The following is a 25,072-nucleotide window of genomic DNA, read 5'->3' as shown; positions in this document are numbered from 1 at the left end:
TGATGCCGCTGGGTGTGCGGAGCGGGAAAACGTCCGCTCCCCGGCCCGATGCCTGACTGTAATGTATCCCGTCAGCCACCCTCAGCAACCTATGTCCTGTCCGCACTGCTAAAGGCGATTCCTCTGGCGTGTGTCCCTTCAGCGACCCAGGGAGGGGGCAGTTCCCAAGGGGGGCGGGGTCAAGCTCGTTTGAGGCATTCTCATCCGGGCATTCCCCAGATGCCGCAGCCGCCATCTTTGTTTTGTGCTGAAAGTCGTTATTGACGCCCGCGGACGGCCGGGCGAGGGGAAGTGGCAAGATGGCGGCTCCCAGGGCGGAGGCGTGGACGGGAGATGAGGGGGCCACGAGGCTCGGTACGCCTGTGCCTGACCCGAGCGCGGCCTGACGCCCAGCCAAGCGCGCAGTGGCCCCGGTTCCTCGCCGCGAAGCAGCCTGGTGTTCCTTTAAGAGGCCTCGGCAGGGAGAAGCTTGCGAGGGTGAGGGGGGGAGACAGTGACGTCACCCGACTCCGCCCCCTCGCCCGACCGCCGCCGCCGCCATGTTTAGTTGTTACTTCTTCACACAAGATGGCGGCTCCCAGGGAGGAGGCATGAGCGCCCTGCCGTTACCGCTCCTCCTGCCGTACAGTTGCCACTTCGGGGCCTAACTCTGCCTCTTTGGAGCGGCTTCTGTGGGAAGGAGTCATAAGGAGGGAAGTGAGGATTGGACGCTGCCTTGCGTTTGGTTTGCAGTGGAAGAACTGAGCCAGGAGGAAGAGAATAGGGGGGAAGGGGGAGCTAGTCTCAAGATGGCGGCTCCCAGGGCGGCAGGCGCAGCCTGAGCAGCAGAGGCGGACTAAGGGGGGAGGTTCGAGACTTCACGAGCCATACGGCGCGAGCCTCCGAGCAGCCCTCGAGAATTCAAACTCGTTCCACTGGCCTCCGGCGCGCCTCTATTCCTTACGAGTGTCGAAGCTGTTTTGGGAGCGGTAGCTGCACTAAGTGCTGGGCGGGGAAGCGGGACGGTCTCAAGATGGCGGCTCCCACAATTGTGGTCTGAGCGCCGGCGGGGCTGGGACAACCGCGGCGCTTGTGGCTCCTTTCCACCCGCCCCGGAAGCCGGCCAGTGCAGGAGACTTGGGGGGTGTGGGAACCGGGCCGGGGCTCCGCCATTTCCGGCGGGGGAGGGCTACGACTGAGGAAGGGAGGAGAGAGAGGCGGCTCAAGATGGCGGCTCCCAGGGCCTCCCGCTTGAGCTTGTAAGTGCGAGCTCCCGGGCAAGTAGTCAGGGCGGCGGGACTCGGCGGCCTCCAGCTCCTCCGGTCTATGCGCGCGACAGTTTCGGGAGGCTCTTGAGGAGACCGGGTGAGCAAGAAGAAGGCGAAGAGCAGAAGGGAAGGAGAATAGTTAAGATGGCGGCCTCCATGGAGCAGTCCACCGCTGTGTGAGGAACCGCTTCTCCGTGAAAGCCGCCTTAGACGAAAGGGGGTGTGTGTGACTGGAATCGAGGGGCTGCATTCTCGCTTGGTGACTTTTTTACACTGCTCCCATTTCCGAAACTATGGCTTCGGCCGTGTCACCCGCCAACTCGCCAGCGGTGCTCCTGCAGCCCCGCTGGAAGCGAGTGGTGGGCTGGTCGGGTCCAGTGCCCCGGCCCCGCCACGGCCACCGCGCCGTGGCCATCAAGGAGCTCATCGTGGTGTTTGGCGGCGGCAACGAGGGGATAGTGGACGAACTGCACGTGTACAACACGGGTGAGTGCAAAGCCCGCTGGGTCCTCGGATCTTTCCCTCCCTCCATCTCCTCCCTCTCCCTCCTCTTCCCTCCCTTCCTCCATCTCCTCTCTCTCCCTCCCTTTCCTTCCTTCCCTCTCTCTATCTCCTCCCTCCCTCTTCCCTTCTCCCTCCCTCTCCCTCCCTTTTCCCTCTCATCCCTTCTCTTCCCCTCCCCTCCTGTCCTCTCCCCCTCCTCCCATTTCCCCCTCTATTCGCACTGATCTGCTTCTCCCTTCTGGGACCCTTTCCTCTTCCCAGCTTCTCTGCTTTTTCCTGCTCTTTTTCTCATTCTTACACCCCCTGATTCTGTGTTTGAGGGGTGCTTTTCATGATTGGAGAGGAGCCCTGTAGTCCGGCTGGTGAGGGAGCGGGGGCGTCGCCAGCGGTGGTGACTTCAGACATACACCGTTAACCCACGCTAGGCGGGCGGATGCGTCCCTTTGGCGCAGAGTCCCACCCCCTTCCTCCCTTCTCCTGCGCCTGCTCCGCTCTTCTCTAGTGCTCGTTTGGGAGAGATGACAACTTCTAGATTACAGATTAGTTCACTGTCTCGAGAAAAGGGGCAGACTTGAGCAGCCTAATCCCGACTTGGGGAGAGTGGGGGTTGTGTGCGGTGCTGGGGAACCGTCTCCTGGGTTGTGCAGGAGCCTTGGGGACCCGCAGATAGGACGGCATTGTTGCTACCCGCTTTCCAGCATTTACTTCTGCAGTGTTTTTCTCTTCAGATTCTTGTCTTGATTTGGTGCCCTTTGATGTAGGAGATGGATTTCATTGATCCCGCAGCGGACTAAGTAGTCACTTTCCTGACTCTCCTCTTCCCATGAGGTTGAGGAGGTTACCCTGCCCATTCTCTTGCCTCCCCCAGACCCAAGGCCTGCTTGGTTGGGAGGAGCAAGAGAGATTCGGTGGTGGACTGAAGACCGTGGGGCGCCTGTGTTGCTGGTGTGCTGGCTTGCCTTTTGCTTGTTGCCTGGTGTCCTTGCTGGGTGTTTGGAGCTTAGCCACATCCTCCTGTGGCCCCCTCCCCCCATGGTGCCCCCTTGTTGGGGTTTGTACACCTAGCGCCTGGTGGGGCCTGAGCAGCCTGTTGAATAGTTGCCAGATCTCAGGACCTCACCCTGCTCGGAAGGAGGGGCCAGGCATTCTCTCTCAGTACAGTGGGCCTGTGTGTGCTCCCTTCTGGTCGACAGCCTGAGAAGTGGAGGCATGGTGGGGAAAACCCCCTCCCGAGTCAGCCCATGTTCTTTCTGGAAGCTCCCCTCCGCAGCAGGGAGTTGCAGGGGCTGGCTGCCATCACATCTAGCAAACTCTGTTTGCTCCAGGTCCATTTCCCAGGGTCCTGACAGTAGCGGCTCCTTGGGTCCGGGCACCTCCTCCTGGCTCTGAGGTTGCTCTGGGGTCCAGGATGGTGGAGCTGGGCTCTTTGTTGGGTGCTTCTCTCCCCCACCTCCCCCGAGGCAGAGAGTACAGTTTTCTCTCCACCATGTAGGTTGTTGACTTTCAGAGGCCGGTGGGTTTCTGGTGACCCTTCGCATTCTGGGTCTGAGCACCTGTTGCCTGGAGTGAGGTTGGGCTGGTTGGCAGGGCTCTGTGCCAGCTCAGACAGCTGCGGCGGCCGCAGTTAGCCCAGTGAGGTAAGGCTGAGGGGTAGCACTGCTTTTAGAGAGGCCGCTGCCTTGAGCAGAACCTCCTAAACTCCTTGTACCAACTTCATTCTCAAGTAGGGCCTGGAGCAGGCTCCTTGGCAGGGAAATACAATTTTAGAAAGTAGGGCAGGGGCCTAATTATCATCAGCTCCAAAGTCCACTGTTTCCTGGGGCCTCTGCGTATTCATTAATTTATTAAAGTGAATTGACCACTTTGGTGTTAATTTCTCCTCCATCTGCAAGAATATGTCGTGTGGTAGAAAGTAGCCAGTCTTCTGAAGAGCTGCAGCCCTGGATTCTTCCAGCGGTAGCAGTTTGGAAAGTGCCCTAGTCAACTTCCTAGGTGACTTCTCAGGAAAGCCGCTAGCAGACCCACCTCCCTGGTCCTCACCGAGTGTTTGTGCGTTATCTGATGGAGCCTCCAGCTTCTACTCTCAGAGAGAGGGGCTTGGTGTTGCCCATCTCGCACCAGCCATGAAGCAGATGTCTTGTATCCCTAGGGCATCTTAGCTGCCGCCTTGATGGCCACCTTCCTGCTTACCTCGGTTTTGTTTTAAATGAGGTCAGAGCATATTCTCCAGCACTTTTTCTTCTCCAGGACAGTGCTCAGAGCCGCACCCTTTGGAGAGAGTGCTAACCTGGAAGCACTGCCTGTTGCTAAGACAAAAGGCTCCCGGGGCACATGTGTGCTTTGCTGTCTTGGTTCACTCAGTGATCTGGGGGGTCTTGGGACTGGGGGATGGCAGGTGTGCACTTGAAGGGTGTGTGTGCTTCCTCTTCAGGGGCTGGGGGATGCTTCACTGGCCTTTGGGAGATCTTAGGGTAGCAGCTGTCCTTGACCTCAGGGAATTTTATTTCCACAGCAAAGCGGATTACCCAGAGGACCTGGCCCTGACAGGGTGGGGTGCGCCCTGGTGAGGGGAGGGCGTAGCTGGTTGCCAAACCAGTCACCCAAGGCTGATCTGCCTCAGTGTCCTGAATGTCGGTGACTGATACAGCTGGAAGGAGCCTTGGAAAAATCTAGTGGAACTTCCTTGTTTTTGGACATGAGGAAATTGGGGTTTGAGAGCGGAAGTGACAGGTCCAGGGTCACCCTGCCAGCAGGTGGTGGAGGCGGGCAGAGGACAGACCTTCGAGGAGACTGTTGGGCTGTCTCTGCCTTCAGTTAACTGGCGCAGGCCACCTCCTTGGAAACACCTCCCTGTTCCTCTGTTGCTGTGGCAAGTCAGTTGCTGAGTTGGGCTTGTCTCAAACCTGTTCCCCTCCTTTCCGGGCCTCGTCTTCTCACTGGCTTGCGCACACAGTCACTTCCTGATTGGCCGCACTGGTTTCATTTGTCGGGATATCCTGTTCACCCTTCAAGGCCCACTCCAGTGTCACCTCTTCTGAGAAGCACCCCCTCCCAATCACCCCTGCTTTGTGCTCCCGAGGCTCCGGCCTCTTCAGGGCTGCTCTTCCCCTTGTGGGAGGAGGGCGGCCAGCCTCCTTGATGGGGACTCTGAGGACCGGAGCCCCCTCTTTGCCTCCAGGCACCTGGCGCCGCTCTACCACACAGGAAGCACCCCAGTGTGACAGCCAACGGAAGGCGGCTAGTGGGGCTCCATCCTCTCCCAGCTCATGAGAACAGGCCGCCCTTCCTCACACCCTCTTCCTGCTGAGCATATCAGAAGTGATGGACCCCGAGGTTGGGTTCCAGGACTCCCCACTGAATGAGCTAGAGATAATGTGATTAAGGGGCAGTGAGGGCAGCTGGCGTGTGGAAGAGATGGTTGTGCCATCTGAGGGCAGAGTGGGGACTGTGGGTGATGTGACGAGAGGCGGGTGACGACTTCACACCACACACTGCACTGCTTGACTGCTTTTGGTGGGGCTGTAGTGGGCACTTGCCCTGCCCGGAGTGTTCTAGAATGAGATCAGCCCCTCTTGGGTCCTGTAGAATGAGCTCTCAGGACACCCTAGGTCACTTCTAGCCTGACCAGCTGAGTCAGTGGTCAGAGTGTGGGGAGAAAGCTCCAGGCTGACCCTGTTTACCACATCGCTTTTCCCAGCTCCGACTGATGACCCATAGCTGTGTGTGGCGCCACAAGGTGCCCAGGGAACCCGGGCAACCCTTAGATGGGCACCCAGCAGTCACTTCCAGTTGGTGACAAGGTTTTTGTCTCTCTGTGTGTTTTGGTGTGTGACCGCGGGTAAGTCACTTCCTCTCCTGGACTCCATTCCTTTATCCATTGAGGGAGGTCAACTGAGTGGCTCGCAGAAGTTTCTTTCAGCTTTTATCCCGGTAACTTGAATGAGATTCCTTCCCAGGATCGTGTGAGGCCATCACTCCCAGTTTGTGCAGGGCTGATTTGTCTCTGCATGGAAAACTGCCAGTTTTCTCGGTCTGGTTTTGCACCTTAAAGGAGAGTGAGGCAGAGGGCCCAGATCTGGGTCTGGGTGCGCACACCTGCAGCGGGTAGTCCACATTGCGCCTTTCCTGGGAAGGTGGCGGAGGAGAGCAGAGGAGGGTCAGGTGCTCAAGTCCCAGTGAGTCTGCTGAATAGTGGAAGGACCAACAGCCTGTTCCAAAGCAATCTGTAGAATTGGCAAGCGGAGAGTGATGGGGGCACCTTTACCTCGGGAAAGGCCGAACTGTCTCAAAAGGTTGAGTTGTGCTTTGAGATGGGGGCAGGCTTCGGCCAAGGTGCCTGTTGAGCCTTGAGGATGACAGCATAGGATTGATGACCAAGTGCGAGCCTGCGTGGAAATTCAGGCCAAGAAGCAGTGAGCAGCCAGGGCCTCCCTGCAGCACCATGCTCAGCCCAGCCAGACCCCTGGAGGTACTCCACTCACACACAGGGCCCTGCCCACCTGCCCCTCGGATCCCAATCCGACTGCTCATGTTTGACCAAAACGAATGGAGAGGCATGGAATCAGATTTCTGACTGGCTACCAGTTTGAGGTTTTTGGAGGATGTGTGGTGTATCCTTTAGGGGACAGCCCTTTAAGTAGCGTGTAATGAAAGAGACCCCTCAAGAAGAGGGTGTTTGTTTGCCTCTGACTTTTCCCACGGGCCTGGGCACCGCTGGTGTGAGGATGCAGGAGCCTGAGACTGGGGCACCTCTGACAGCATTCTGTGGTGCTGTGGGCGTGGGGTGGGGGCAGGGGTGTTGTGGACCGTCCTTGTCACCGAGGTTGATGCCAGCAGAGGCAGGCTCTTGCTCACATCGTGCCCCGGCATCTGCAGAGAGGGAGGGCGCCGGCCTGCACCCGTCAGTCACTCTCTCAGCCAGTTAAAGGAGCAGCCAGAGGGCCCCCAGCAGGAGGAGCACAGGGCCACCAAGAGGGTATTTTGGGTGTTAGACATTTCTTTCTGATGACCCATCGAGTAGTAGGGGAAGGAAGTTGGTGGCCATGTCCCCACAAACTGATGAATTATCTTGGTCAGTGACTTCCTGCTTATTAAAACGACTGTGACAAGAACAGCCTGTTTTGAGGTGGCCTCTGAGGTCGGGGGGTTTGGAGGACGGCTTGGATGCAAAAAGCAGAAAGTCCCACATCCTTGGGAGAGGAAGCACTGTCTTGGCTCCTCCTTTCTTGGAGCACATTTTGAAGGCTGGTGGATTTGGGGTGTCAGAGGAGTGGGGGCTCTGGTTCTAGGAGCCCCTGACGTGTTCTTACTTCTGCTTCCTTTTGTCCCCCCAGCAACCAACCAGTGGTTCATCCCAGCCGTGAGAGGGGACATCCCTCCTGGATGTGCAGCCTATGGCTTTGTGTGCGACGGGACTCGGCTGCTGGTGTTTGGAGGGATGGTGGAGTATGGGAAGTACAGCAACGACCTCTATGAGCTCCAGGTGATGCCCTGCCACGAGTGCGCTGCCGGGACCTCCTCACTCCAACCAGGCGCCCACCTCACCCCAACCCTCCTACAAGTGGCCCAGCTCACCCCCAGTTTAACCACTGAGTCTTGATTTTGCAGGCAAGCCGGTGGGAGTGGAAGAGACTCAAAGCAAAGACGCCCAAAAACGGGCCCCCTCCATGTCCTCGGCTCGGGCACAGCTTCTCCCTTGTGGGCAACAAATGCTACCTGTTTGGGGGTCTGGCCAATGATAGCGAGGACCCTAAGAACAACATTCCGAGGTGAGGCTGTGTCCTCTTCTTGTGGAAGCCCGTAAAGGCAGGTGCGCTCGCTGCGCCAAGTCCTTTCTCTTGGGAAAGAAGAGGGTGGCACACACGCCCTGTCAGCTCTCCAGCTCTGTGGGTCCTGACCCCAGGAGGCCTCGTGGGAGGAGGGCCAGGCCGGGAGGGAGAAAGCTGGCCCCGCCTGGGGCTGCCTCCTGCTCCTCGCGTGCAGCTCCCAGCTGGCGTGGCCGCCGCCTGCAGCTTTAGCGATGGCTGTTTTCTGAGGGCCTTTCTCTAGAGTTGATCTTGAGCCGGTGCGCCCTTTCACCCGAGGCCCTCGCATTCTGCCTAGTGTCATGTGCAGGGCAGCCCTGCATCTCCCATCCTGCGTGCCTTTTGCACTTGGGCTCCTCCTCTGGAGCTTCTGGCAGCGCCTCCTTGGGAGTTAAGGTAGAAGACCTTGGAGTTCATGCGGCTTGAGGCCTCACTGTCTCCCAAAGAGTCTGCTCTTTGTCCGCAGAAGCTTGGGAGGCCTCTGGCGCATGTAGCCGGGACCCACCGCGATGGACCTTCCTTTTCCAGGTACCTGAACGACTTATACATCCTGGAATTGCGGCCAGGCTCTGGCGTGGTAGCCTGGGACATTCCTATCACTTACGGCGTCCTCCCCCCGCCCCGGGAGTCCCACACCGCTGTGGTATACACCGAGAAAGACAATAAGAAGTCCAAGCTGGTGATCTACGGGGGGATGAGTGGCTGCCGGCTGGGGGACCTCTGGACCTTGGATATTGGTAAGACGTGCGGGTGGAGCTCACGGGGAGGGGGTCTGTCCTGCTTGCCATCCGTCCTGTGGCGGGGTCAGGATAGGCACCTCTTTGGGGCTGTTGTCTTTGCCTTGAGCTTGTGGTGGTACTTTAAGAAAGAGGAAGACCCAGTTGGCTGAGTTGTTCGGCTAGCTTATAAGAGACTAAGAGGAGAGGCAGAGACCTTTCTAGAATGGAGTCGTGTAGGTTAGACCAGAGAGCATGAGTCTCCGCTGACTCCCTTGTGGCCAGGGCATGCCGGGAGTTGCGCTGCCCGGTCTGTCACCGGCAGATGAAGTCCAGAGACTATAAGGCCTCTGGGCACTGCCTGGTCTGGTAACCAGGAGGGCCATCAGGAGCGCTTGAAAGAAGTTCAGGCTGTTGAAGAAGGCTGAAGGGAGAAGGCGGCTGGTGACACATACCCTCTGGAGGGTTACATTGTCCTGTAGATCAGCACCAGCACTCAAAAGAAACGGTCTGTCAGGAGCATGGTTCCCAGCAGCGCAGTGCCTCCCCTCACCTGGCCTGCAGACAGTGGAGGTGGCGTGTGGGGAGGCGTTCCGTCAAGAGTTGGACCACGTGGGGTGTGTCTTGAGGGTTTGCCCACCGCACCCACCCCAGCCCTGAGAGCGGTGCTGGCTCACAGCGCACACTCAGGAGACACTCACAGAGATGCTTTTGCCAAGGTGGTAGACACTGCTTGGGAAAGGCCAGAACTTGCTGATCATAGGGCCCCCCGTGGCTGCAGGGAGGCCAGGCATAGAACCCCTACGTGGGGTCAGCACCTGCCTCCCACAGCCTTCCCCAGGTCTGGGGCCACGTCCTCTGGGTCTGAACAGTGTGGGTAACCTTCCCTTCTCTGTTGCTCTTTACAGAGACTCTGACGTGGAATAAGCCCAGTCTCAGTGGCGTGGCACCTCTTCCCCGAAGCCTTCACTCGGCCACGACCATAGGAAACAAGTGAGTAGCCGGCCATGGCCTTTTTCCTTCCTGGCCTGACCCTGCCCCCAACCCACCCCCAGTGGGCTCCAAGTTTTGTTCCAGCAATCCCTAAGGCCTGAGGAGGCCTCTCTTGGGCTGGGCTGGCATTCACCAGCCCTGTCTTTCCATCATGACCCTTGGGGACTGAGAGAAGACAGAGTCCAGGTAGAGGGGCACAGACTGTTCTAGATCCTCTACACCCGCAGCTGAGTGTCTTTGTCAATGTCAAGGTCCCAAAGTGAATAGAAGAACAATGGGGACTGAAGTGAGCCTTAGATGAGCCACACAGTGGTTCTGTGTGAGGGAGGTGACACAGTTCTTGTGAGGGCTGAGCCACCAAGTAGGAGAGGGCCACATCAAGAGCTTCATGCGTCTTGGGGAGAGCTAGAGGACCAAGCGTGTTTAGAACTTTCTGGATGGAAGAGGTGGCCTCTAGCTTGGCACCTCCTCTACAATCCTCTCCTACTCTTCCCTCCCTCGTCCCAGAATGTACGTGTTTGGTGGCTGGGTGCCTCTCGTCATGGATGACGTCAAAGTGGCCACACACGAGAAGGAGTGGAAGTGTACCAACACACTGGCTTGTCTCAACCTGGGTATGGCCTCCTCGGGCTCGGAGTGGCCTGCGGAGGGCTGTGGGAGGCTGGCCTGCCTCGGCCCTGAGAGCTGTGTGGGGAGTGCAGGGAGCAAAGCCTCCTCTAAGGCCCGTGCCCCTAGGACCCACGAGGACTAGCCAGTGGTCGGAGCGCTCTGAGGGACGCTCCTGCTTTGCACTTTTTGAAGAGGCTCTTCCTACCCAGATTCACCACGGGAGCCTCCCGCCCAGCTCACCCACGCTGCAGGGCCTTTCCGTGCATCCGAGCATTGCCTATAGGTTCCTTTCCAAACAAGCAAATGGGACGGCTGCCTGCTCTACGCAGCGCAGTGCCTGGCCTTTTCCGTTTTCTCTGTCTTGGAGACCGTCCCATCCCTACACGGCAAGTGGCCTCATTCTTTTGAATGGCTATCTTGGTGTCGAAACTTGCACCGACGCTGCTCCGTGAGTATCCTTGCACCGCTCTCACCTCTGTGCAAGTGCACCTGAGGGGGAATACCTAGAGGTAGAGTTGCTGTCAGAGGGATGTTGTCAAACACGCAGACGGCCCTGGTGGTGGCGGCCCGGCGACCGTCGGACCGTCTGCTCCTCGCCAAGTCCAGTAGGTGACGGACTCTCCCGGTGGGCCTACCCCTGCCCCCGGCTCACCTTGAGCCCTGGCTGCAGCGGGCACGAAAATCAAACTGCCAGGCACCTTACAGGTTAAGTTTGTGTTTCTCTGAGTTTGAGCCAGGGTATGTATTGTCTCAGATCCTTCTGTCATCTTTTCCGTAACTTGCGTTCCCTTTTGCCCAGCTCTTTCTAGAGGCTCTTGTGTTGTTTGATGTGCAAGAAGTGAAACCTTTGACTGTGCCTATCAAGTAGTTTTCCCAGTTTGTAGTTCGTGCTTTATAATTTTTCATGGTCTCATGCCATACAGAGTTGTGTTTTTTGTTTTGGTTCTGATTTAGTAATCTCTAATGACTTCCTGGTTTTAATTCCCCATCCCTGACAGCAAATGGCCAAAGAGCCACTGGGGTTGTCGGTTCCCCTGGCCCCTGCTGACCTCCGCCCCCTGCCATCCCCAGATACTATGGCCTGGGAGACCATCCTGATGGACACACTGGAGGACAACATTCCCCGGGCCCGAGCTGGCCACTGCGCCGTAGCAATCAACACTCGCCTGTACATTTGGAGTGGGCGCGACGGCTACCGAAAGGCCTGGAACAACCAGGTCTGCTGCAAGGACCTCTGGTACCTGGAAACAGGTAAGGCCAACCTGAGGCTGTCGCCTTTGTCGTGCCCAGCCCTGAGGTCTCTGTCTTCGCCTCCTCACCCGCTGTGCTCTCTTACAGAAAAGCCACCACCCCCGGCCCGGGTACAGCTGGTGCGAGCCAACACCAACTCCCTGGAGGTGAGCTGGGGGGCAGTGGCAACAGCCGACAGTTACCTTCTGCAGCTCCAGAAATATGACATTCCTGCCACGGCTGCTACCGCCACCTCCCCCACACCCAATCCAGTCCCGTCTGTGCCTGCCAACCCTCCCAAGAGCCCTGCCCCGGCAGCAGCCGCACCTGCTGTGCAGCCGCTGACCCAAGTAGGCATCACGCTCCTGCCCCAGGCTGCCACCGCGCCCCCGACCACCACCACCATCCAGGTCTTGCCGACGGTGCCTGGCAGCTCGATTTCCGTGCCCACTGCGGCCAGGACACAAGGTGAGCTGGGGGCGGGCAATGGCCCACCAGGAGACAGTGTGCCTGAATGAGGGCTGCTGGGCTGACGGCACCCCTGGCAGCCATTAGCACAGGCTTGTGGCTTGTGGCCAAGAGCTGGCGGGGGTGGGGGGCTTGGTCCTTCCCTTGGAGACTGTCACTGAGGGTGTCTGGACGGGCCGAATGTGAAGACCAGCAGGGCACAGAAGCCATTTGACACTGGACGCAGTGGAGGGGCTGGGGCTCTGCTGACAGCTGCCCCTCTCTTGCCAGGTGTCCCTGCTGTTCTCAAAGTGACTGGTCCTCAGGCTACGACAGGAACCCCGTTGGTCACCATGCGACCTGCCAGCCAGGCTGGGAAAGCCCCCGTCACCGTGACCTCCCTTCCTGCAGGCGTGCGAATGGTGGTGCCTACGCAAAGCGCCCAGGGGACGGTGAGGGGCCAGTTGCTGGGCTGGGCTGGGTGGGACAGGACTTCCTGGTGGTCCATGGCATGCTGACTGGGCTCGAATCCCCCCCCAACCCGAGCACCAGGATGCTGGGCCTTTCCCAACTGGCCAGCTTTGATGAGGCAACCTCTTGTTACTAGTTTGGTGAGGATTCATGAGTTGGTACCTCAGGAGGACCTCCCTGCCATCTGATCTGAGGGTGTTTGAAACGTTTGCTTTCTTGTCCTGAGGCCCCTCTGAGGGGAGAATCTAGCCTGCGGGGTGTGACTCAGGTCCACAGAGGGGGACTGTATCTGACGCCGTGGTCTTTAGAAAAGATGCAGAACTGCAGGCAGACTCCTGCCACTGGGTTGCCGAGCCTGGTAGGAGTCAAGTTTGGGGCCGGCAGAGCAGGGCCTGGCCTTCTGAAAAGCTGAGCTTCTGGCTGGGTTCTGATGAGGTTGGTAGGGTGGGAACTAGGTGGCCTCGATCCCGGCGCACCCCACACCTCACACGCCCCCACGCCCGCGCAGGTCATTGGCAGCAGCCCGCAGATGAGTGGCATGGCTGCCCTGGCGGCTGCTGCCGCCGCCACCCAGAAGATCCCTCCTTCCTCGGCACCCACAGTACTGAGTGTCCCAGCGGGCACCACCATTGTCAAAACCGTGGCTGTGACACCTGGCACTACCACCCTCCCGGCCACTGTGAAGGTGGCCTCCTCGCCGGTCATGGTGAGCATCCCCCGGGCTGGGTTCTCAGCCAGCAGCCTCAGGGCCGGGGACTCCCAGGCACTGTAATCGAACGGTGGTCACTTCTTCCGGGCTTTGGACCAACTTGCAGAGGCTGTAGGTCTGGAATTGGGGCTTGCTGTGGGCTGTGAAATAAGCAGTCCCCCTTAGGGGTGTGGCGGCCTCAGGCCAGACCTGTGGCCATTCCGTGTCCTCCCTTGCCTCCTAAAGGGAGGGCAAAGCAAACTGAGCTGTTCTTGGTGTGGGGAGGCACGACATGCGCAGAGCTCTGTGCACACCGGGACATTCCAGGCTGTTTCTCTCTGTGCCCCGCCATCACTCTTCTGTGCTCCCTCCAGGTGAGCAACCCAGCCACACGCATGCTGAAGACCGCAGCCGCCCAGGTGGGGACGTCTGTCTCCTCTGCTGCCAACACTTCCACCCGCCCCATCATCACGGTGCACAAGTCAGGGACTGTGACGGTGGCCCAGCAAGCCCAGGTGGTAACCACAGTTGTGGGTGGGGTCACCAAGACCATCACCCTGGTGAAGAGCCCCATCTCCGTCCCAGGAGGCAGTGCTCTGGTGAGTGATGGGTGCTGCCCGACTGCATGTGACAGTCCCTAGGCCATGCCCTTGTTTGGTTTCTGGATCACTCTTTGTGCTCCATCCTTTCCTTTTTAGATTTCTAATCTGGGCAAAGTGATGTCAGTGGTCCAGACCAAACCAGTTCAGACTTCAGCAGTCACGGGCCAGGCATCTACAGGCCCAGTGACTCAGATCATCCAGGTGAGCTTGTGGGCCCCAGACTGTGACACAGGCAAGAGTGGCCCTGGCCTGGGCCTAGAACTCACATCCCTGCCTAGATGAGAGCCCATGAGCACGTGTGGCACCGAAGGTCTTGCTGCTTAGTCCTGCGGTCTTCAGAATATCCTCTGAGCCACTTGGGCCACCAGGAGACTAGCCAGACCAGGCTTTCCACTAAACTTCCTACTCTGACAACGATACTGGTTCACCTTGCCTCCCTTCACGTGTTTTTCCCTTACAGACCAAAGGGCCTTTGCCAGCTGGGACCATCCTGAAGCTGGTGACCTCAGCAGACGGCAAGCCCACCACCATCATCACTACAACGCAGGCCAGTGGGGCAGGGACTAAGCCCACCATCCTGGGCATCAGCAGCGTGTCCCCCAGCACCACCAAGCCCGGCACGACCACAATTATTAAGACCATCCCCATGTCAGCCATCATCACGCAGGCGGGCGCCACAGGTAGGACTTCCCCCAGCGTGCCAGTGAGGACCCTTGTCGGGAGAGGAGAGCCAGACAGCAGCTGAGGGTTGGGCTGCGATTTGCTCTCGGCTTTTGTTCTGGTTTCCCTTCTTTTCCATCCTTTTTTTTACCCTTAGTCTTAGATGTGTCGGGAGGTAGTAGGAGTGTAGCGGTAGTTGCTGCTGCTTTGTTTTAACTGAGGGGCAGCAGGGGTAACGACTTGAAAGGGGGCCCAAAAGAGGCAGGTCATGGCAGCTAGTGCAGGGCTGAGCCCCAGAGGCAGCAGCCAGGGTGGGAGGTGGCTGCAGTCCCTCATGGCCCAACCTGAAGCCAAGCTGCACCTCCTCCAGGTGTGACCAGCAGTCCTGGCATCAAGTCCCCCATCACCATTATCACCACCAAGGTTATGACTTCTGGGACCGGAGCACCCGCCAAAATCATCACTGCTGTTCCCAAAATTGCCACCGGCCACGGGCAGCAAGGAGTGACCCAGGTAAGACAAAGCTGGCCCTCCGCTTGCCCTAGTGTTCAGTCCAGGACCCAGAAGTCCCCACGTTTCTTCCTCAGGGGCTGGGAGGGGGCAGCATTGGGTCCAGCCAGCCCGTAAATGACACTTTTTTCTGCTGTTCCAGGTGGTGCTAAAGGGGGCTCCCGGACAACCAGGCACTATCCTCCGCACCGTGCCCATGGGGGGCGTTCGCCTGGTCACCCCCGTCACTGTCTCTGCTGTCAAACCTGCTGTCACCACGTTGGTTGTGAAGGGCACCACAGGTGCGCAGCCTGTGGGCTGGGACGCCTTCCCTGAGGAAGGTGGTGGAGGGCACAGGTGCTCTCTCCAGGCAGTTTCCTGTCCCCATGGGGTATGCCCCAGAGTTCCCGCATCCCACCCCCATCTCCTTGCCTTTAGGTGTCACGACCCTCGGCACAGTGACCGGAACCGTCTCCACCAGCCTCGCTGGAGCGGGGGGCCACAGCACCAGCGCCTCCCTGGCCACACCCATCACCACCTTGGGCACCATCGCCACTCTCTCAAGCCAGGTGATCAATCCCACTGCCATCACTGTGTCGGCGGCACAGACCACACTGACGGCAGCCGGCGGGCTCACCACCCCCACCATCACCATGCAGGTAGTGGGGCTGGGGCGGCGGGAGAGCGCGCAGGTGCGGGTCAGGGACTCTGTGTGAAAGCACGTGAGCCAGCCTGAGGGTGCCGGTCTCCATCTTGGGCCATCCTTTCCAGGCTGCCTTCCAGTGCCGTGTGCAGCTGGGTCTTCTTTCTTCCCTCCTGTGTGTGGCACCCATGGGACGTTGTCCCCATATTGGGAAAGCACGTTTCTTAGTCAGTTTCCTGTCGGGTGTGGTGTCGATACCGGACGTCAGCCATCTGCAGCTCTTGAGCACTAGTTCTTTCTGTAGCGGTCCTGTAGAGGGTACGACAGTTCCTCTTCGGACGCATGTAGTGTTGTTTTTCTCTTCACACATCTTTGCTGAATTCATGGAAGCAGTGAAGCATCTGTTGCTGGCCTTGGCGCAGCCTGGGGTCAGCAGGGTTCCCTCCGTGACTAAGGGCTGGCCCCAGCCCAGGCCCTGCTCCCGCAGCCCCTTTCTAGTCCCTGTGGCCCCCAAGGTGAAGCAGTGCCTCTCCCCGGGTTCCTGAGTGAATCAGTGTCTTGGGGTCAGAGGGTGAGCAGGCCTGGATTTGCCAGGGTTGTTGCTGTAGGAGCCAGAGCGGTGGTTTCGACTGGCGGAGATGACCCTGCAGGACTGTGGGAGGGACAGGCACATGAGAAGTTGCCCTAACGCTCCCCATCTCGCGTCTCCCCTAGCCCGTCTCCCAGCCTACCCAGGTGACTCTGATCACGGCGCCCAGTGGGGTCGAGGCCCAGCCTGTGCACGACCTCCCTGTGTCCATTCTGGCCTCACCTACAACAGAACAGCCCACGGCTACAGTCACCATCGCCGACTCAGGCCAGGGTGACGTGCAGCCCGGCACCGTGACACTGGTGTGCTCCAACCCGCCCTGTGAGACTCACGAGACGGGCACCACCAACACGGCCACCACCACCGTCGTGGCTAATCTGGGGGGGCACCCCCAGCCCACCCAGGTGCAATTCGTCTGTGACAGACAGGAGGCAGCTGCTTCTCTCGTGACCTCAACAGTGGGGCAGCAGAATGGCAGCGTGGTTCGCGTCTGCTCCAACCCGCCGTGCGAGACCCACGAGACAGGCACCACCAACACGGCCACCACTGCCACCTCCAACATGGCTGTGCAGCACAGTTGCTCCAACCCGCCGTGCGAGACCCACGAGACGGGCACCACCAGCACGGCCACCACCGCCATGTCAAGCATTGGTGCTGGCCAGCGGCGGGATGCCCGGCTTGCCTGTGCAGCCAGCACTGTCCCCACCGTGGTCCGGGTCAGCGTGGCTGCTGGGGTGTCAGAGGGAGCCCAGAGTTTGGTCAAGGCCGCGTGCCAAACCCGCCAGACCAGTGCAACCAGCACCACCATGACTGTGCTGGCCACTGGGGCCCCATGCCCAGCCAGCCCCCTCCTCAGACCGAGCCTGGCGCTGGAGGCTGGAGGCCACGGCACCACGCTCGTGCAGCTGGGCCCTGCGAGTGCCCGTGTCAGGCCCAGCGGCCAGGACAGCCATGTCACCGGCCTGGGCCAGCTGGTGCCCGTGGGGCGCCAGCTGGAGGCGCATCACACCCACACAACCAACAGCCCCGCCACCGCCCGCTCTACCGTGGGTGCCGGCGAGCCCGGCGAGGCGCGGGGGACCCCCACGCTTGTGTACGAGGGCGCACCCAGCGCCACTGTGACTGCAACAGCCCTGGGGGCGCTGCTGTGCCCCTCTGCCACCGTGACCCAAGTCTGCTCCAACCCGCCGTGCGAGACCCACGAGACAGGCACCACCAACACGGCCACTACCTCGAACGCAGGCAGCGCCCAGAGGGTCTGCTCCAACCCACCGTGCGAAACCCACGAGACAGGCACCACCCATACACCCACCACCGCCACCTCCAGTGGGGGTGCGGGCCAGCCAGAGGGTGGGCAGCAGCCCCCTGCCAGTCGCCCCTGTGAGACTCACCAGACCACTTCCACCGGTACTACCATGTCAGTCAGTGTGGGTGCCATGCTCCCTGACGCCACCCCCTCCCACAGGACCCTAGAGTCCAGCTTGGAGGTGGTGGCACCACCCGCTGTCACCCCCCAGGTTGGTGCCGCATTGCTGGCTCCATTCCCGACACAGAGGGTGTGCGCCAACCCTCCTTGTGAGACACACGAGACAGGCACCACGCACACGGCCACCACCGTCACCTCCAACATGAGCTCAAACCAAGGTGGGTGAAGGCAGCCAGCCTGGCACTCGTGATCTCCTGGGGATTGGGGCTCAGTTAGAGGCGGTTAGGTGGTCAGATTCCATGGAGCTCAGCTTACCGGCCGGGCAAGTTCTCTGGGCAACTGTCCCCTTGGTGGCAGAGCCAGATGGAAACCCTGCCTGCCCACCTGCCTGCTTGGCCCCTGTTGGGTGAGGGCCTGTCACTGTCATTTGTGCTTGCCCCTCACAGATCCCCCACCGCCTGCCAGCGACCAGGGAGAGGTGGAGAGCACCCAGGGTGATAGTGTGAACATGTCCAGTTCTGGTCCCATCACAACAACAGTGTCCTCCACGCTGACCCGAGCTGTGACCACTGTGACACAATCCACTCCGGTCCCAGGCCCTTCGGTGCCGGTAAGAGCCCCAGGAGGGTCCTCTGCTGTCTCCCTCCTGCCCCCTAGCACCTCAGGCCTGTGCTGTTCTGGAACTGGACATCAGGTGGCACTCTTGCACCAGGCACTGTGTGCTCCTGGTTCCTCTTCCATGCCATAAAAGGGCAGCCTTGGGGTAGGAGGCAGTCCTCTAGTCCTTGGTGTCCCGTGGGTGCTTTCGTTTCTGTAGCTGTTCCTCATGGCTTGTCAGTTTGTTGGCGCCTGTAAGAGTGGCATGCCATGAGTCTGAGCACCTCTCTGGCTAGACCAGGAGGTCTCTCCGAAGATGAGTTAAAGTTGGCCAGCAGATCTGGAGGGGCTCTGCTCCTCTTGGCTGTGCCCTCTGCTGCTCAGTGACCTGCTGCCTCTGCCCATCGAACAGGGCAGCACTGGCCTGCTGAGAATGAAAGTACAGGCCCGCAGGGAGAGGTGAAGTTCTGCCTGGTTCTGGTCTTCCTCTCCTCCCCTCTGACGGGGACTTCTCTCCCTTTCTAGAAGATCTCATCAGTGACTGAGACTGCCCCAGGGGCTCTGACCACCGAAGTCCCCATCCCGGCCACGATAACAGTGACCATAGCCAACACAGAAACTTCTGACATGCCCTTCTCTGCTGTTGACATCCTGCAGCCCCCAGAGGAGCTCCAGGCCTCGCCAGGGCCTCGCCAGCAGCTTCCGCCGCGGCAACTCCTGCAGCCCGCCCCCGCGCCTCTGGTGGGGGCGTCCGCCGAGGTCCTGCCCGCCTCTCAGGCCCCTGAGCTCCAGGCCGCCGTGGATCTGAGCAGTACAGGGGACCCGTCTTCAGGCCAGGAGCCTGCCAGCTCAGCCGTGGTGGCTACTGTGGTAGTCCAGCCACCCCCACCCACACAGTCGGAAGTAGACCAGTTGTCACTTCCCCAAGAGCTGATGGCCGAGGCCCAGGCGGGCACCACCACCCTCATGGTGACAGGGCTCACCCCTGAGGAGTTGGCGGTGACGGCTGCTGCCGAAGCAGCTGCCCAGGCTGCAGCCACGGAGGAAGCCCAGGCCCTGGCCATCCAGGCGGTGCTCCAGGCCGCACAGCAGGCCGTTATGGGTAGGTGCTGGGGGTAGGTGGTTCACCAGGCTGCCTTCAGTCGAGGCCCCCGTGGGAGCCCAAAGGGGACAAAGGACACCCCTTGGGAGGAGTGAGGACACGGGGTTCCGGAGCCTCCCTGCTGACAGCCCTGGTCGGTGGGTGGTGGTGATGGGCAGCCTGAGGAGAGGAGGCCCCTCCTCTGCCAGGGCGGCACAGGTCAGATGTGGCGGGGCAGGCAGCTGAGCCTGGTGCCCTGGAAGGATGCAGGACCCTTTGGCTTAGGTGAGGGCAGCTCTGGGGGCTCTAAGGGCCTGCACCTGTTGAGACTGCCCTGGGCTCTGGAAGGGGTGTGACTGTGGGAAGCCAGGATGGGCTCTCCTTGTCTGCTGTTCCTCTTGAGGAGTACGTTTCCCACTCTGGAGCAGGCACCGGGGAGCCCATGGACACATCTGAGGCAGCGGCCACGGTGACACAGGCCGAGCTGAGCCACCTGTCGGCTGAGGGCCAGGAGGGCCAGGCCACCACCATCCCCATCGTGCTGACGCAGCAGGAACTGGCCGCCCTGGTGCAGCAGCAGCAGCTCCAGGAGGCTCAAGCCCAGCAGCAGCAGCACCACCTCCCCACTGAGGCCCTGGCCCCTGCCGACAGCCTCAACGACCCGGCCATCGAGAGCAACTGCCTCAACGAGCTGGCCGGGGCTGTCCCCAGCACCGTGGCCCTGCTGCCCTCCACGGCCACGGAGAGTGAGTGCAGCCTGGCCTAGCCGTGGGCACATTTCCCGCAGCACTGCTCCCCCAGGGGACTCAGCTGATGGGGGAGGAAAGGGAGGTTCTCGTCTAGCCCAGGAAAGGGGCTCACGTGCCGAAGCCGGGTATGTGGGGCCTTTCCTGCTGATGCCTCTTGTCCTCCCAGGCCTGGCTCCGTCCAACACGTTTGTGGCCCCCCAGCCAGTTGTGGTCGCCAGCCCCGCGAAGCTGCAGGCCGCGGCTACCCTGACCGAAGTGGCCAATGGCATCGAGTCCTTGGGCGTAGTGAGTCTGGGGTGATGGGGCATTAGGGGTGGGGACTGCATCTGGGTGCCAAGGGCCTGATCTCTTCTGCCCTTTGTGTCTTCCAGAAGCCAGACCTACCGCCTCCACCCAGCAAAGCCCCCGTGAAGAAGGAGAACCAGTGGTTTGACGTGGGGGTCATTAAGGGCACCAATGTCATGGTGACACACTATTTTCTGCCACCAGATGATGCAGTCCAGTCTGATGTAAGTGTCCCTGGGAGCTGATACCCTCAGGTGGGCAGGGACTTACGAAGCTTCCCGGGGGTGTTCTCTGTCTTAGGGCTGCCCGGTGCAGAGCCCTGCCCCACATACGCCTTCTTCCTGTACCCAGTGAAGCAGTGGAGAAGCCCTGTCTCAGCCCACCTCACCCTGCCCCCCTCCCCCGCCCACCACAGACCTGCATCATCCCCAGGGAGGGAAACCGCTCTGCTGGCTCCAGAGCTGGACCCTGAGCTGCCCTCTTGACAGTGAGGCTCATGTCACCTTCGTCTCTCTCTTCCTGTTCTCCCGGCCCCTTTTCCCAGGATGACTCGGGCACCGTCCCCGACTATAACCAGCTGAAGAAGCAGGAGTTGCAGCCGGGCACTGCCTATAAGTTCCGTGTCGCTGGGATCAATGCCTGTGGCCGGGGGCCCTTCAGTGAGATCTCAGCGTTTAAGACGTGTTTGCCTGGCTTCCCAGGGGCCCCCTGTGCCATTAAAATCAGCAAAGTGAGTCTCGCTGTGGGGTCACTCTCTGTCCTCGGCTAAGCCTGTACAAACGGGGCTCCCTTCTGCACTGGGCCCAGTGAGGGTGACTCAGGAGGGGCCCCAAGATGTGGGCAGAGTCAGCTGGGTCTGGGGTGAGGCTCCTGGTCCTGGCTCTGTCACCCTTTGCTGGGGTGACAAGGATAAATTCCTTCCTGGCCCCCCTCCCTGCCGCCCGCAGTGTGGCAACTAATGTTCAGTGTGGGTGTCCGCTGCAAGCCACAGTCGACGTGTCTTTCACCTAAGCCTTAAACCATAATGAGGAGTTCGAGGGCCTGTTGTTCTGATGAGGAAACTGAGGCACCAGGAGGCTCAGTGACAGGTTAGCAGAGCAGGTGTAGAATGCTGTGTGTCGAGTCCGCATTCATTTTACTTCGTCGTGATGCCGGGCTGCCTTCCAGGTGGGGCCGATGAGGCGTCTCTTCCCAGCCTCTTGAGCTCTGCTGGGAGATACGTCTGTTGTGCTAGGAGGAAGGGTGATGTGTGAGCACTCAGTTCTGGAATCTTTGACATGTTCTAGCCCTCCTGTTCCCAGACGGGCAGGGTGGGAGTAAGTCACCAAGGCCAAATGTGGCACAGCTTGACCTCTGCCCCCTGGGTCTAGAGTCCGGACGGTGCTCATCTCACCTGGGAGCCGCCCTCTGTGACCTCCGGCAAGATTATCGAGTACTCGGTGTACCTGGCCATCCAGAGCTCACAGGCTGGGGGCGAGCCCAAGAGCGCGCCCCCAGCCCAGCTGGCCTTTATGCGGGTGTACTGTGGGCCCAGCCCCTCCTGCCTCGTGCAGTCCTCCAGCCTCTCCAACGCCCACATTGACTACACTACCAAGCCTGCCATCATCTTCCGCATCGCCGCCCGGAATGAGAAGGGCTATGGCCCGGCCACCCAAGTCAGGTGGTTGCAAGGTGAGTATGGTTCACTGGGCTCCTGGGGCCCACTCTGGGGAGGGGCATGGGCAGTGGAAGCCCCCAGTGAGCATCAGGTGGGCCAGGGGACCCAGTTCCTGGCTGGGTTTTGGAGCTTTAAGTTCTGGGGCATGTGATGGCCTAGGGTGCCATGGCAGTGTCTAGGGGTACGGAGAAAGCATCTTGAGGGGTTTGAGGTGAGTTGGGATGGGGAACGGAAGCCCCAGGCTGCCCTGTCAGGTTTTGTGCCTACTCCCACTAGGCTGAGTCCAGGCTGGCCAGCTGTGCTGCGGGGCTGGACAGGCGGGGGTTTGCACTAGTCTTGCTATCGGCCTGTTGGGTGGCCGTGTGACTGCAGTGCTCACCTGCCACCCCTCTGTCCTTCCAGAAACCAGTAAAGACAGCTCTGGCGCCAAGCCAGCCAGCAAGCGGCCCATGTCCTCTCCGGAAATGTAAGCAGGAAGTGCCTTTCAGGAACCTTCTGAGACTGGGGGTAGGCGGATCCTGTGGGAAGGAGCAGTGGAGAGTAGGGAGAGGGGGATGTTTAACTGGGTGTGACCCCGCTGGGTACCTGCCAGGATCCCCAAGGAGTCCTGCTCGATTTCCTGTCGGGACCCATGCTGACATTCTCTTTGCCTTTGCCTCCCGCCTTCGAAGGAAATCTGCTCCAAAGAAATCTAAGGCAGATGGTCAGTGAGAAGCAGCTGCCGGCACCTGGGCTCTTCTCCAGACCCCCCTCTGCTTCAGGATCGCCACCCGCCAGGGCCTGCCCATCCCTCCCGCCCGGCGCTCGCACTTCACCCTCAGAGCCACTGGCTGCTGTTCTCTCTCCCTTTCTCTCTCTCTGTTTTTAAAATAATCTCAAGAAAGCACATTTTACCATTGCTGTTGGGAGGAAGCGGAAGGCGGACATGGAAGAGCAGCAAGCATGTGAGAGCGCGGGGTGCCTTCCTCCCCTCTTGGGCCCAGCGCTGGGCCTTCGTTCAGCTGGGAGCTGAGCTAGAGTCTGGAGGCCCTCAAGGGAGGGATGGAGAAACTGAAAACCAAGACGATGGAAAGCACGCACCTCCGACGCCTGCACGCCTCATGCTGTTTGTCTCCCTCATGCTGGAGGGAGCAGCCAAGGCCTGGGGGGGCGGGCTTGGAGACCAAGGAGAGGCGCTCCCCCAGCCCTGTCCCCCGCCTCTGCTCCAAGAGGCTTTACAGGGCACCCGGGACTGGGTGTCTGTCTGCTATTTTATTTTGTTACTTTAGCATTTCCCGCCCCTCGGCTTATCCAACCCCGTCTCTGCCCTGCAGTCCCACTGGAAGCTGCCGCGTTTTCTCAAGAGGCCTTCGTCTCCCCTGCCACCTTCTTTTCCATTTAAAAAAGAGAAGAAAGAAAAAAGGGGGTGGAGAAGGAACCCTGAGGTGGCCTGAGCAGTGTTCTGTGAAAACCTCCTGACTCCCAGTTGGGGCACAGAGAAGCCCCCACCGAGCCTGGCCTCGGCCTCCTGGGGTCGGGGCTCAGGGCCACATCACCAACTGCTGCATTTGTTGTATTTTTTTTTTAAGTTGAAATTGATGAAGTTAACATTTTTTATTGTATTTTTAGCCTTAGTGTGTGGGGTTTTGTCCCTTTTTTTTTTGTTATTGTTAGCTGTGTACAGAATGTGTTTTTGTTTTTTTTTTTTTAGTTTTTTCTTCCTTGGCCAAGCCTTGGCAGGGATCTTCCTGGAGGAAAAGCTGGGAGCAACTGGGGCAGGAGAGGCCTGGAGTCTCCCCTGTGGGCCTGGTGTTTGCCACCCAGCCTGATTTCCTCTTGCTGGCCCCTGCCCTCTGCCCCTTCGCCTTTCCCGGGGCCTCTGGGACAAAGGAGGGTGAACTGTCGAGCCTCACTCCCCTGGGGTAACTGCTCCACACCTAGAGGCTTGAACTTACCAGTCTGCTGGAGCCTGAAACCAGGTTTCTGAGGAGGATGGCCTGAAGGTGGGGCTGCTGCCTGCTACCCAGTCCTGGGTTCACAGCGCTCTCCACGACCCCCAGGCTCGCTTGCCTGGCATGACCGGCTTAGGGCATCTGACACCTACAACCGCCACTTCCTGCAGGCCCCCCCCCCCCCAGCGGCAAAGCTGTAAGAAAGGGGGTGCATGATGGAGGGGAACTCAGCCTCAGAGGCAGCCTGGGAGGGCAAGTTGTGTGGTGTCACCGAGTCTATGAATTTGCAGTGCAGTCCCCAAGCTGGGCCCATCCTCCTAGGGCCAGACTTGGGGGGCTTGGGGCTCTGCTTGGAGTGGCTAGTGAGACAGCTTTTTGCCCCATGCCCAAGCTTTAGGTAAGGAGCAATGCTTGCAAGCAGGTCACACAGAAGGATTTAAAACGAGCAGCCAATCTTTTCAGACCCCCTATCTCTGCTCTGGAGACGCAGCTGTGGCTGGTGGGACCCCGGCCTCTGCAAACCCCCGCCCCCAGCCCATGCCCTCTGGGGCCTCTGGTTTGTTGTATTATAGTATATTTCGCTGTGGAAAATGTCATGTTTAGTCACCTTGGAGCCCCCTCGCCTGGCCCCATTGTTTTCCCCCCACCCTCTTCCCGAGCGCCCTTTGATTTCTCTTGTTTCTGAAAACAGTACACCCGTTCATCTATTGTAGAGTAACTCCCCGTGACTCAATATTACCATAGTGCGATGTCGTTTTGTGCTATTTTGAACAATTAAAAGACTTTTTTTGAAATAATCTGTGTTGTGCTGTCTGGGATTCCCACAGGACGAGGCTGGACATGGGAAGCTGGGCCCCCAAGCCTCAGTAAACCCTCTGGGAGCCTCTTGCTTGCAGGGCCTGCTGTGAGCAGGATTCTGCTTCCCAGTTGCTTCCCATGTTTCAGAGTTCTGCCAACTGTGGCCTCGGTCCTGAGCTTCAGTGCACTGGGACCAGGTCGCCCACAAAAGATCCCGTGGCAGCCAGGGTGCAGTGCACAGGACAAGGGCTCCCTGGGCAGCTGCTGCCTATTCTGTGTGGAGGCCAGATCACCTTCCCTCTTCTCAGACCAGAGGACAGGCCAGGGGCAAAGTCTTAGCAGGTCACCAGCTGCCAGTCCCCTTGGACAGTTGTGCAGGGCTGTTCCCACCGAAAGCTCACGGCTGCCAGGGTGTCAACTCTGCAGGACAGACCAGCGTTGCCCATGGGCTGCCTCCTGCCGGTGCTGCCGGAGTGACTCCTCTGGTCTGACTCCACGCATGTGAGCCAGGGCCCCAAAAGGGAACCAGCAGAACTTCTGTTGAACCAACTGACAGTCCCACTATTGGAGTGGGGTGGTATCACTAGGGTGGGTGGTGTAGCCAGTGTTAGATGGGAAGAATTACTGCTCAGTGCCAACCAGGCAGGAGGCCCAGAGAACCGGGGCAAGGCTGCCCGAGGACTGCAGCCTGGTCCCCGTGCTTGTGATAGGGACAGCTCGCCTGCCCCATTTCCCCTTCTTGGCAAGTCACTCTGGTACCAAAAGCCGCCTCCTCCATCTCTGCCTTGTGGGTGTGCTCGTGCTCGTGCAGTGTGGGCTTGTGGGCAGAAGGAAGGCCTGGACGATTCCACCTCAC

General features: G+C 59.7%; 1 protein-coding gene across 7 annotated transcripts; it reads left to right on the top strand.

Moving 5' to 3' along the window:
- On the top strand, window positions 1-24,212 carry HCFC1 (host cell factor C1). Of its 7 annotated transcripts, XM_032475478.1 has the most exons (27): window positions 1-1,733; window positions 7,085-7,233; window positions 7,359-7,519; window positions 8,084-8,292; window positions 9,180-9,264; window positions 9,772-9,878; window positions 10,945-11,124; window positions 11,212-11,270; window positions 11,478-11,571; window positions 11,842-12,002; window positions 12,530-12,727; window positions 13,084-13,308; window positions 13,408-13,512; window positions 13,772-13,991; window positions 14,342-14,484; window positions 14,624-14,762; window positions 14,899-15,119; window positions 15,818-17,336; window positions 17,565-17,728; window positions 18,241-18,817; window positions 19,222-19,542; window positions 19,712-19,830; window positions 19,917-20,054; window positions 20,375-20,560; window positions 21,201-21,501; window positions 21,890-21,953; window positions 22,159-24,212. In XM_032475478.1, exons 1-27 carry the CDS (start codon window positions 1,541-1,543, stop codon window positions 22,196-22,198), a joined length of 6,078 nt encoding a protein of 2,025 aa, XP_032331369.1. In that variant the 5' UTR covers window positions 1-1,540; the 3' UTR covers window positions 22,199-24,212. The 7 variants fall into 7 exon arrangements, with proteins under 7 accessions (XP_032331369.1, XP_032331368.1, XP_032331367.1 ...); XM_032475477.1 differs by having other exon boundaries at window positions 11,212-11,571; window positions 18,373-18,817; window positions 19,225-19,542; XM_032475476.1 differs by having other exon boundaries at window positions 11,212-11,571; window positions 18,373-18,817.
- Window positions 24,213-25,072: the final 860 nt, after the last annotated feature.

Source organism: Camelus ferus, chromosome X (genome assembly GCF_009834535.1).
Source record: "Camelus ferus isolate YT-003-E chromosome X, BCGSAC_Cfer_1.0, whole genome shotgun sequence".
In the NCBI taxonomy this organism is placed as follows: Eukaryota; Metazoa; Chordata; class Mammalia; order Artiodactyla; family Camelidae; genus Camelus; species Camelus ferus.
The sequence above is the reverse complement of the archived record's forward strand: the minus strand, read 5'-3'. Positions and strand labels throughout refer to the sequence as shown.

Coding starts and splice junctions, on each gene's coding strand:
- HCFC1 (XM_032475473.1), top strand. CDS start 1,541: ATGGCTTCGGCCGTGTCACCCGCCAACTCGCCAGCGGTGCTCCTGCAG. Junction 11,125..11,211: donor CCTCTGGTACCTGGAAACAG/GTAAGGCCAACC, acceptor GCTCTCTTACAG/AAAAGCCACCACCCCCGGCC. Junction 15,120..15,817: donor CCCCCACCATCACCATGCAG/GTAGTGGGGCTG, acceptor CGTCTCCCCTAG/CCCGTCTCCCAGCCTACCCA.